General features: G+C 36.3%; 1 protein-coding gene across 3 annotated transcripts in view; it reads left to right on the top strand.

Moving 5' to 3' along the window:
• galt (galactose-1-phosphate uridylyltransferase) overlaps positions 1-13,607 on the top strand; it is a 225,559-nt gene that overhangs the window by 157,850 nt on the left and 54,102 nt on the right. For all 3 annotated transcript variants that reach the window (XM_073914180.1, XM_073914179.1, NM_001328380.1), the window contains exon 9: positions 4,425-4,508. In XM_073914180.1, coding sequence (XP_073770281.1) covers positions 4,425-4,508 — 84 coding nt within the window. The remainder of the gene's footprint in view (positions 1-4,424; positions 4,509-13,607) is intronic.

The raw sequence follows: 13,607 nt of genomic DNA, 5'->3' as shown, positions 1-13,607 counted from the left end.
TGAATTGGTTGAATGCGTGCTTGATTTCATTGTACATTTGGATATCCCTGCATGTAACACTCTTCAATGTCATTTGATCATCATTTTATGAACTGCTGCCATGATTGCTAGGAATAGGAAGGGGTGATTTGTGAATAAGAAGCAGTTTATTCTGAAATATCCTTTGCAAATACGGAGCAGCAATTTAATGAATGCACCCAATAGTGTGAATGTAAAATGAACAGAAACATTGGTTAAGTGATGCTATTTTAAGTTTTTGAGGTTTATGCTTACACTGGTGTGATCAGTCTAGGCTGGTCCCTGAAAGATATGATCACACCCGTGTGATTAGAATGTTCAGAGTTCACAGTATCATCATAAATCACTGTTTTCAAATAATGTTGTTAGGTTACAGACATTAAAATGCACTTAAATGTGCTGTATGTACGTTTTTTTACTCTTCTAAAGCATACAAATACCATAATATGTTTGCAGATATTTAAGAAACATGCTAAGTGAACATTCTTGTTACGTACCAGAAGGTCTGTGTTTGCTTTGGTTCTTTTAACCCTCCCACTGCCTGTTTAGCCAGTTATATTTCAGCATCTCAGTTTGCCTTTGTGGAAAATAGCGTATTTCCTTCATTAACTCACAGAGGAAGGCTCTCAAAGCATGCATCAGTGACTGATATGTGACCTCTGGTGGACAGTAGCAGACTCCGAAATGAGACGCAGATTCAGAGTTTCACATCAAATGGTTATTAATTAGCAAATAACCTAAACATTACAAACGTAAACATTAGGTGAGCAGGTTACATTATAACCCCATGTCCTAAAAACACACTACGTGAGGAGACTTGCAGTGATAAGCAGTTTGGTTTGCACCTGACACAACTTGACAGAAGTTTTAATGAAGCCATTAAGAAGCACAGAATAGTACACTTACTGCACTCCAACAAAATAGTTATGTTTATAAACAAATTAATACATATTAAATATCTTTATTGTTATTAAATGTACATGCTGAATTACTGATATGTGTTGGTTTTGAGTCACAGTTTTAAAGTTCAACTGGTTTATTTGGTTTCAAGATCTGAGGTGAACCATTTTCTGCTGCTTTCAGTAATATGACATTAACTGTCATGTAAAATGACATTCAAACTTATTAGCATTTAATAGTGAATAAAGCACATGGGGTGTACCTGAGGAGATCACTGTCAGTTTTCTGTTGTGCAAGAAAAAGAAATCGTTTCAAAAATAGATGATTCTGTTGATGCTTAGAACAAAACCTCTTTTTAAAATATAATATTTCTATAATATTAAAATTAATATTCCTTCTATCATGTTGCCTTTAGTTAGAACACGACTTAAATCAACCTTTAAGCTGGATAGGCAGGCACACTCCAGTTGATTTTGTCAATCTGGCAACCTGCTCTTGCATGTGTTTTGATCCAAGAGTGCAATATCTGGTTCAACCACTGAGTGTTAAACTTACATCAGGCACCTTTAAGTACCAGCAAAACATATTTATGGTTTGTAAAATACATGTTCATGTCTATGGAGAAGGAAATAATATTTACTCTTAAACTTATTCAGACTATTTGCTTTATTTACAGCAGATACACATTGTTTAGGTAAATGCAACATTTACTCTATCCTTCTGCCAGGTACACAGCCATTATTTATCCTTTGTTTTATGTTGTACATGTTGTAAATAAAGCATGCTCTAACCTTTCTACTGCAGTACAGGCCAGCATTACTGCACCCATTACACATTATAGATCAAATAATATGATCAAACTCGGTCCTGAAGGACCAGTGTCCTCCAGATTTTAGCTTAAATTTGCCTCAAAACACTTGCAAGGATGTTTCTAGAGAGCCTAATAAGAGCTTGATTAGCTAGCCCAGGTGTGCGAGCTTTGCAGGACACCGGACCTCGGACCTCCAGGACAGAGTTTGGGCACCTGTTGTGCAAATGTTAGCTGTAGTATTCTTAGAACTTAAAAAAATATCTATATGTTTGCTTAAGAAAATGTCCCGGTTGACCAGAATCAAACATTTAAATGTTTTTGTTTTGTAAACAAAAAACTTGCTCCAAAGCTTTGTAGGAGCTAAAAATTTAAATCTGTGGTCTCATTCAAAAAGAATCAAATTGCTCAAAGGTTTTCAAAAGAGTTTGAATATGTGATATTTGTTACTACTACTTCTATGACTACTTCTAAATCCCATTAATTTTCAGTGCAGATCTAACAACCTTCGTCAACAAGAGTAACAGTGTAATACAGAGTAACTATTGGCGACAGAGGGCTCTATTTTGACGGTCCATGCGCAGAGCGCAAAACGCAGGGTGCAAATGCTCTCACGGCGTGTCAGAACGCGTTTTTGCTAATTTTAGGACGGGAAAATCCATTTTGCACCATGGCGCATGGTCTAAAAGTGTTGAGTTTATTTTCTTTATGAGTTATAGGTGTGTTTTGAGAATAAACCAATTAGAGCCTCATCTCCATTTCCATTTAAGAGCCAGCTGCGTCGCGCCATAAGCGCATTTTGACGTAAAGTAAGTTCACTTTCGCTTTAGCTCTTGTGGATAGGGAAACGTTTACGCACAGACATCAATTAGCCTATAAATAATTCATTTTGTGTGTTAAGCGCAAAGATTTGTTTCAAAACTATTTCTAAATTCAGTTCTAATTTCTAGCAAACGAATAAATGAACAATAATAACCAAGTGTGGTCAAAATATGGAGTTATTTCCAAATACACCTGCCATGCCCCATATGGTCTAAAATTTGACAAGTGGACCAATCTAAGTTTTTTTTAATAAAACAAATATAAATATGGATATAATAAATAATACTGCTAATATAATAACATTAAACAAAAGCAAATTGAATTAACTGAAAAAGCCTCCCGAGTTGAAGAAAGTAAGGCAGTGGTTTTTAAATCTTCATGTAGGGTAGAAATAATATGTTTTTTAATATTTAAATCATTTATATTTATATCCTGTATATATCCTTATTATATATATATATATATATATATATATATATATATATATATATATATATATATATATATATATATATATATATATATATATATATATATATATATATATATATATATATCCTTAAGATATTATATATTTTTCATATGCAAAGATATTGCGTTTTGGTCTAAAGATCAGACTATTTACAGTTTCTCAAAATAGCAACGCGCCAAAACACGCCTGCTTTTTTAGACCAGAACGCCTATGCGTGCACATTTGAGCACAAAAGCATTTGCTATTTAAACAGCGTGGCGCAACACCTCAAAATGACCCTTGCGCCTAGCTAAAAGTAGCAAAAGAGTATTGCGCCGCACCTTGCGCCACATTGAGCCAGGTGTATGAAAGCGCCCAGAATGTTGAAATGGCATGTAATGGGAGACATGTGACAAAAGTTCAGAAATGTTCAACTTTATGCAAATGAAAAGCTACTATCACAAGTGATTACCAATAAGAGTGAAGTCAGTGGTGATCATGTGATTTATCTGCTGTAGTGGGGTGACAGAGACTTTAAGTTAGCCACTGCTCCATTACTTTTAGCATTACTTTTTTGCTCATGTGAATCTGAATGGTTTCATAAAAATATGTAACGACAATGGCAAAAACCCTGAGTTGTTCCCCATTCATTGTTCACATTAAATGGTTTATGTACCAATTACCTTTAAATGTTTGTTTTTTATCAGCAAGAAACCTAATTCTTTGTATACATAAGGGAATCAATGTCATTCACAAATGTAACTTGGCAAACAATAGTGTACAGACACTTGTGACCTAACCACCAGCAGTTTGCTTGCTGTGTGAAAGTCACCTCATGCCACAAATGTGCAATTACCTGAAAGCAACATCTTGACAATAAATCCAATTAAAGTTGATTTCTTTTAACTCATTGTACAGTACCAAGATGTGTGATTCAGTTTTATTTATTTACTTATTTATTTTTGCTCAGCTGTTGCACAATCAAAGTTTATTAAATCTAAGCCTTGATTTTATTGTCATTATTTTTTAAATTACCAAGGCAGCTGTTGTTTTGCTGGGAAAGCATGCTTTTATTCAGCAGCATGTCTTGAAATCATGAATCACTCTTAAAGGACAAATGCGATTTACTGAGTGGAACGGTTAAAAAGGTCGCTTGTTTTTGAAACGATACATGCTGTCATTTCATTTTAGCAAGGGAGATGCGAACCATCCATCTTTGTTTCGATGGCATGAGTTTTGTGCACGAGTCTAGTTTTGTTTGGCTGAAATACAAAATGAATGCACCTCCTGGCCATGAAAGGCGCTTGGGTGAAGTGCATAGAGTCTGTAATGAAACCAGGCTGGATAAAACCCAAGCAATATTGGTGGAAAATTGAAGTCAGTTCAAGCTTTTTTAGTGTTCACTCTCCTTTTCTTTCCCCACAGGTCTGGCATCCATAATGAAAAGACTCCTGACGAAATATGACAACCTCTTTGAGGTCTCCTTCCCCTATTCAATGGGGTGGCACGGTAAGAGAATGCATCTGATATTGCAATCATAGAGGAGAAGGGTGGAAAATCAGCAATGAGGCTTTTTGCCTGCAAACTGGAGGTGTTGCCACTTGTCTTGTTTCCATGGAGAACAATAAAAAAGGAGGCAGGAAGAGATACTTCCTTTTTTTTTTACGGTCGTCTGCTCAGTAACTTGTGGCATTGTCTGGGGTTCAGCGTTGCATGTCAGTCGGGCCATACGGTTGGAGAATTGATGTTAAAATGACTCTGGGCCCGCGTAAAACTGTCGAGGTGTTTTAAGCAAATTGCTTGTGGATTAAGCTCTCTGATGGCTCTTTACTCAGTACTGCAAAAATGCTCTGAATTTTTTTCCTTGATAATGGGAAATGCGGGCGTGACTCATCAAAGGCTGATGAATTATTCATGAGCATGGTTACTCTCCGGGTGATTACTGTTGTGTGCTCTTCTTAAAGTGCTGCTGTGAATGTAAACTATTTAAACCCGTGGTTATGCTGAAGGTGTAGCTGAACTACCGATACTGATGAAGCGTGGGGAAAATAGATGGACTGACAGATTGACAATGGATTAACAGGAAAAGAGATGGACAAAAGAAAGAAAGAAAGAAAGAAAGAAAGAAAGAAAGAAAGAAAGAAAGAAAGAAAGAAAGAAAGAAAGAAAGAAATGTATGAATGAATGAATGAATTAATTAATTAATTAATTAATTAATTAGTTATTTAATTTTTTAATTAACTAATTGACAGAAGGAAAGATAAAAAAAGAAGAGAGTGAATGGATTAATTGACATAGAAAGAAAGAAAGAAAGAAAGAAAGAAAGAAAGAAAGAAAGAAAGAAAGAAAGAAAAATAAAGAAAAAATAAAGAAATGAAATAAATATTGAATTGAAATAAATAAAAATAAATAAAGGAATTAATCAATAAATTCATAGACAGACAGAAAGAAAAAAATAGATTTACAGATATAGAAAGGAATGAAATAATGAATGAAAGAAAGAAAGAAAGAAAGAAAGAAAGAAAGAAAGAAAGAAAGAAAGAAAGAAAGAAAAGAAAAGAATGAAAGAACGAATGAATTAATAAATTAACAAAAAGAAAGAAAAAAATACATAAATGAGAGACTGAATGAATGGATGATTGAATTGACAGGAAGAAAGAAAGAAAGAAAGAAAGAAAGAAAGAAAGAAAAAAAGAAAGAAAGAAAGAAAGACATGAACAAATGAATACATCGACAAACAGACAGAATAAAAGAAAGAATGAAAAAATGCATTGATTGAATGAATGAATGAATGAAATAAAATAAAAAAGAGAAAGAAAGAAAGAAAGAAAGAAAGAAAGAAAGAAAGAAAGAAAGAAAGAAAGAAAGAAAGAAAGAAAGAAATGAATTAATTAATGAATTAATTAATTAATTGACGGACAGAAAGAAAGAAAAAAAACTATTTACAGATATAGAAAAGAATGAATGAATTAATTGACATTAAAAGAAATAATGTAACAAACAAACAAAGAAAAGAAAAAAGAAATAAAAAGAAAGGAATAAATGAACGAATTAACACAAAGAAAGATAGAAATAAAAAAGGATGAAAGGAGAGAATGAATTAATTAATTAACTAATTGGCAGAAAGAAAGAAAGAAAGAAAGAAAGAAAGAAAGAAAGAAAGAAAGAAAGAAAGAAAGAAAGAAAGGAATGAATGAATTGTCAGACAAACAGAATGAAAAAAAGGATTGAATGAATGAATGAAATAAAAGAAACACAGGAAATGAAAGAAATGATTGAACAAGTAAATGAATTAATTGACAGACGGAAAGAAAGAAATAGATTTACAGATATATAAAGGAATGAATGAATGAATGAAGGCAAGCAAGTAAATAGATGTAGATAGATGGTAGGTGTAGATAGATAGATAGATAGATAGATAGATAGATAGATAGATAGATAGATAGATAGATAGATAGATAGATAGATAGATAGATAGATAGATAGATAGATAGATAGATAAATGCTAATTTAAAGATGAATAGATGAATTAAAAATATAAATGCTAGTCTTGTATAGTTAAATATAAGAATATGTCATCGTCAGTCTCTGTGTATGTGCTCACTGTCAAAGTCACACTTGTATTGAAGCATCACGTCATGCCTGTGGACGAAATGAGAGCAGAATGATTGACACTGATGCAGTGCTGTGGCCCCTGGGTGCCCTTTCCCGTCCTGCGGCCGAGAGTCTGCAGGGCACAGGCTGATTTCATCTTAAATCTTGTTATGAGCTCAGCCGAGCCACCGTTGCACACTCAGGCGATTCTCACAGTCGGTGAATGACAGCTTTAGTGTCAGACCACAAATCTAACACCTGTCGCCAGTAAACCTGTGAATCTCTGACCTATTACAATGCACGCTATAGCACTGAGCATTTCCCAGCATGCTTTGCTTAGAGTTGACTGGCATACACCTATATGTGATTTACATAGACAGACAGTAAGGCATAAAAAACAGAAAGACATTTTTTACACTGACAGACAGAAGAAGTATAGATAGAGACAAAGATAGACAGACAGACAGACAGACAGACAGACAGACAGTAAGATATATAGAGACAAAGATATACAGACAGGCAGACAGACAGACAGACAGACAGACAGATGAACAGATGTATAGATAGACACAAAGACATGGATAGACAGACAGACAGACAGACAAATAGACAGACGTATAGGCACCATATAGATAGACAGTTGTATAGACAGACAGATGTATAGATAGACACCATAGACAGACAGACAGACAGACAGCTAGACAGACAGAAAGTGTAATATCTCAGAACTTTATCATGTCCTTCAACCCACCAGGGGGCGCAAATATTGCCCTGTACTCCTCAACATTAGATGGCGGCAGTGACTCTTGTTCCTCTAAATTTCCTTTTAATCAGTCTAATGACCACCACCTGTTTTTTGCTCAATATAAGACTGCTTTGTATCTTGCTGCTTTGTATCTTGTATGTTCAGTCCTGAACCCTACCTCTTCCTGCCTCATCCAGTGACCAGTTAAGTTATTCTCAAGACTTTTTGCTGGCTATATTCCTATTTGATTGTTCTAAGACCCTCGTGTCTATTTTATTTTGTATGTATTTTAGGAAGCTCTGCTTTCTTATTTTTATAGACTGATTTCACGCGGCCGCCATTTTCAAAAGCGAAATCGAGACTGCGGTGGGAAGAAGCCCGGAAGTATCATTGGGAGTTACATAGGAATGTTGTATAACTGGCTATATATCTTATCAGCAAAGAGAAAGTGAAACAAATTTATAATTTCTCCGCCTTCCGGGTGACCCGAAGGTCCGTTCTGAATGAATGGTGAATGTAAAAAGGGATATCAGAGCTCATTTTCAGCTAAGTTAAGGGAAATAGCACTAGTTAGCTAACGTTTTCTTTCCCAAACACACGTTTTAGATGCTATTCATCAAACTCGAGTTAATAAACTGATTCTTTCACTATATTAGACTTGTCACGATACTGAATTAAAAGAAAGACCGGCAATTTCGCGCTAACATTTAAGGCAATGTTGATGGCTTTCTTGAAACAGCGCTGATTTGCCATTGTGTTCACGTGTTCAACAGAAATGCTTATGATTGGCCGAGAAGGTCATCAGTTCACCCACCAATGTATACTGAGCACAAACACAGACGAGCCGAGCGATCTGCTTGATGACTCGACTGATCTTGACGGCTGCTTCGCGCTCCAGTCTGTGTATCTGTGTTTGCACTGGGTGAAGAGCTGTAAACTGAGCGCAAACCAAACACAAATACACGGAGACTGAAGCGCGAAGCCGTAAAGATCAGTCGAGTCATCCGCGCCCAGCGGCGCTTCCATGTTAGCGGGAAATAGCCGGGTTTAAAACTTCAGTACCGGGACAACACTATTAAAGACAACACGAGGGTGTGTTGCAGAGGACTGCAGTGTTTTATCACTCACTGGGTTACACAGGTTGAAGCTGGAAAGCGTCCTCACGGTGTTTAACTAGTGCCATGAGCTGAAACCTAGGAGGACACTTAAGCGTATCACTGAGATTGTGATGTTGTTTGATGCTAAATTGCTTTTAATTGTTTAAAATAAACTTACTGAATAATATTAAAGTGATGGTTACATCATTTCTGCATTTTGAAATCTCTGCAACAGCTGGAGGTTTATAGTACACGGCATGTTACTGCAATGTTTACAGTGCTCGTCCTATACTTCCGGGTTTCTTCCCACCGCAGCCTCACTTTGATTCTTAAAAATGGCGGCCGCGTGAAATAAGCGTATTGTACTTTTTTAACCCTAGCTGTAGAGAGATATTGTCTCCCCCTTTTTGTCAAATTCTCTTCAGTAAAGACTGTATTATTTTTTTGGAATTCATACCTTTTGGGCTAACTTTGTTCCTCCTTGCTATTGCTGGCCAATGCTCCTCAGGAGTTGCTGACTTAGCTCATTTAGAAAGAACTACTGCTAACCACACCACAGAACCGGGGTTCAATCATCACTCAAGTCATCACAGACAGACGTATAGAGAGACACCACATATAGATAGACAGTTGAATAGATAGACAAACAGACAGTTGTTTAGTTGTATAGGCAGACAGACAGACAGGCGTATATATAGACACCATATCTAAATAGATGGATGGATAGATAGATAGATAGATAGATAGATAGATAGATAGATAGATAGATAGATAGATAGATAGATAGATAGATAGATAGATAGTATACGTAGCATTCTTTCATATATTATAACAGTCTTCATTATTTCTTGATGACATAATCACCTTTACTCATGCTGGATTGATTACATCATGGATGTGCCCCGGCAGTTGTTTTACCCAGCATGCATCAGCCACAAGAGCATCCATCATGTAAATAATTTGTTTTCTTCATTCAGCTTGCGTTTGCCAGCCAGCCGAGCATCTGCTTGCTTCCACCTCACTGTTAAAATTAGCCATTTGTGCATTTAAAAGGGAAAAGAGATAACAAGATGATTACATGGTGAATATGGAACAGGACTTTAGGCCCGTGTAAACCGAGATGTTTTTTTGCTCATGTTTTCAGTCAACGTTTAACGCTTCGTGACTATATAAAGGGCGTCAATGTGATTGTGCACACCAACACGCAAAATGACAGATGCAAAAGCGCCATTTAAAAAAAATAAAAAATGCCTCATGCTCGTTTTTTTGATTTGATGCACTGCGTTAAAACCTTCTCCACCAATCATGTTGGCACTTTTTTTCACGTGCACGGAGCAGCTGAAATTATGGTAAACAGCACTTGGAGGCACTCAAGCGCAAAAAACTGTCAATGCGAGCATGGGCGGCACAGTGGTTCAGTGGTTAGCACTGTTGCCTCGTAGCAAGAAGGTCGCTGGTTTAAGTCCCAGCTGGGCCAGTTGGCATTTCTGAGTTTAATTGTTTTCCCTGTGGGTTTCCTCTGGGTGCTCCAGTTTCCCCCACAGTCCAAAAACATGCACTATAAGTGAATTGGGTAAGTAAAATTGGCTGTAGTGTATGAGTGTGTATGTGTGAATGTGAGAATGTAAGGGTGTTTCCCAGTACTAGGTTGCGACTGGAAGGGTATCCGCTGTGTAAAACATATGCCAGAATAGTTGGTGGTTCATTCCAAGGTGTCAACCCCTGATAAATTATGAACTATGCTAAAGGACAATGAATAAAACGTGCTGTTCTAAAAAACCCAGCTGTGACTTTTGCTGCTTAATCAAGCTACTTATTTAAAATATTTTGTGTTTTTTTTTAATTGTCTTGTGTTCAATCCAATTGAATAAGCTAAGTTAATGGACTTGTGTTGGGACAACATAAAGGAATTGTGTGGAACCCAGCATTTTTTTTTTTTTTTTTTTTTTTACAGTGAACTGTCTGCTCTTTTTAAAAACACTGCAAGCTCATCACATGGCTACTATGGGGGTGGGGGAAAGTTAGATTCTTAATTGTTAAAGAGCCTCTATTATACATCAAAATGGTCCTATTTTGGTCTTAAGGGTCTCCAACAACAGGCTGATATGCATGCAAGATCAAAAAACTCTTTCATGGTCTTATGATATGCATTTATTTTTACCTATTATCCCAATGACTCGGATATGAATCGTTCAGCGATGCATTTGTTCCCAAACCCTTCCTTAGCTTAAAGCTTCTCTGCGCTGATTGGAACAATGACAGCCTGTTGCGATTGGTCGACAATGTACAGCTTAAGACAGAGTGAAATGCCCAGCATGGCTTACCAACAATATTGAAGTAGTCACGGTGCATAGTGTATGTGTATGTAACCAGGGGAAGTGACACTGACAACAGAGGTGAGGATCCAAATGCAGGTTCATTAGAATGGTTAGGCAAACAATGGTCAACACAAGGGCAAACAGATGTATAAGAGCAATCCAGAATCGTAGTCAATAGGCAGTCAGATGGTCAGTGGCAGGCAGCAAACTGGATTAAACAAATAAACAAGGAAAGGATAAAAAAACAAGGTAAAGCAAGACAAATAAATGTGTTGTCACTGAAACAGTACACAAGACTCAGCAATGAGTGTCTTAAAGTGAGCTGTATATAGGTGTGTGTAATCAGTACTTGAGGAGCATCAGCTGTGTGTATGCAGTCAGTCAGGATCAGGACTCGGTTGTGTGTGTATTGCTTGATGTCAACTTGACTTCAGATTGAGGTTGTACCCTAACGTAATGGGGACATTGCATTTTTTTGGAAATAAAAATTGGATTGACATCAGAACTCAATGTCAGGCCAACGTCAATGTCCAACCTAAAATCTACCACAAAATCAACATCTAATAATGAGACAGCTTTACGTTGTGTGGACATTACCACTATGACATCTTTCAGACGTTAAATTTTGGTTGCCATAACTGATGAATAAATGTCTGTATTTGATATCAATATGACGCTGGTTTAAAATGCTGGCTCGACGTTAGATTTTGGTCACTTTCTACCAGCCAAAATACAACTTGCAAAAAACCAACTACTTTCTCAAAATATCAACGTCTTTTCGACATCAAAATAACGTTGTCCTTCGATGCTGGCTAGACATTGAATTTTGGTCACCTGATGTCACAACCTAAATCTAACCTATTATTAATAACGTAACCTAATAACTAATGACTTGTGCCTGCTGGGCAGTAACTAGATGCACTACAGAATGTTACGCTTACACACACATGCACAAATTACTGTAAATGCATTAGCTTTTAACAGCATAATACTCTCTACTCTTGAGTACTTTTGAAAGGGTTACTTTTTACTCACATTTTGAGTAGGTTACAGTATTAATATTTTTCAGTACTCTTTCCACCATGCATGTAAATAAAGCTAATGATGGGTTGCTCAGCATAAGATAATTGCAATGATTATCATGATATGTTACAACAAACTATATCAAACGCCATTAAAACAATAAACCTCAATAATTAATTTGCTGTGTTATTTGTATAACCTCCTTTTTTTCTGTCCTCCCTTCACTACAATTATGCTCAGAATTTTATTTAAAGTCATAAATCTTAGATAATTTATTTGTGAATTACAGCAGCTTTGTATCAATACTAGTTAGTCGTAAATGTAGTCTTAAAAACTAACAAAGCAACAAACATAAATAAATAAATAAATAAGTAAATAAATAAATAAATAATTAAATACATACATACATACATACATACATACATACATACATAGTTTTAAAGTCCAAAATCCCACTCACAGACTTAGACATTTTTATTTGGGCCTTTGATGGAAACCTTAACTATTGTGGGAGTGAAAGTTAATTTTCAATTTGAAAGAAATCTATATTTTTCTAAAAGTCCACAAGCCAAAAAGTAGCCATAGGTGAAGAAACATCTTGTACATTTCAGAACTAATAAGCGGATGTAGTTCAGACTCCACTGGGATATTCCTTTCAGCCATAGCTGCTAGACTTTAGACAAGATTTATCATCAGCTACATATTCATTATAAAGTTTTATGGAAGCCAAGAATCTAGCATAACATGACTCTGCATTAATGGTATGTCAGGCAATGAATGAAGCTTTAGATAGTGAGCAGTTTTGTTGCTGAATCAATTCTCTAGTTGAGAACATTGCCTTTATTCTGTCATAGAGGAAAAAGAAACACCTCTTTTCTCTTTAAAATATGTTTGAGCAGGTTTTCTTTCACTAAGATAATTGTAGGTGCCATTATGAATTGATTGAAAAGAATCTGGGCATCATTTACAGTGTCTGGATGTATAAACCAACTCTAGATGCTTTTTACTGATGCTCTTTACTTAACGAAAATGTCATCCAAAAAAATAATAATAAATAAATAAATAAATAAATAAATAAACGACCCTTGTAATGCTCTCCACATTTATGTTTCATTGACCCACATCATTTGTTATGTATAATGCATGTTAACCTTTTAAGTTGAAAAAACAAAGAAAGGGATCCAAATTAATTCTGAATTCACCTTTGTATAACATACTTCTATAGACTTGAGGCTGATCTATACTTCTGTGTCAAACGCGGCCGTCGACGTCACTGACGTGCACCTCTCAAAAAATGTAACTACACGTCGCAACGACGCGTAGCGCAAGCTCTGTGATTGGTTGGCTTGATAGCGCTGACGAGTCTGGGTGGGACCGAAAGCCACGCGAGCAGCGCTATCCCAATGGAGCGATTGTTTACAAGTGTGGAGTCCCGTGAAGGAGCTCCGGATGGAAAGTTTTGATTTGTGTTTACCTCATTGTTAAAGTTGTTGCACGTCCGCCGGTTCCTGCCTCAAAATGAGCGAGTTTGAGCCACTTGTACATCCAGGAAGTGTTCAGGAAAAGCAAAACAGCAGCGAAGAAACTCGACACAGAGGAACATTTACACCTCACTGCCAACTAGCGTTTCGGAAGTTTTAATGCAGACCAATAGAGACAGCGCGCAGAAGTATAAATGCACAGCTACGGGCGTTGCATGCGCCGTGGGTTACGGCGGTCACTTGACGCAGAAGTAAACCAGGCTTTAGAACTTTTTCTAAGTCAAAACTCACTTAGTGTAAATCATTTCATACATGTGATAGATTATAGTGCTACATTATTAGAGACATTA

This window comes from Danio rerio, chromosome 10, assembly GCF_049306965.1.
Source record: "Danio rerio strain Tuebingen ecotype United States chromosome 10, GRCz12tu, whole genome shotgun sequence".
In the NCBI taxonomy this organism is placed as follows: Eukaryota; Metazoa; Chordata; class Actinopteri; order Cypriniformes; family Danionidae; genus Danio; species Danio rerio.
The sequence above is the reverse complement of the archived record's forward strand: the minus strand, read 5'-3'. Positions and strand labels throughout refer to the sequence as shown.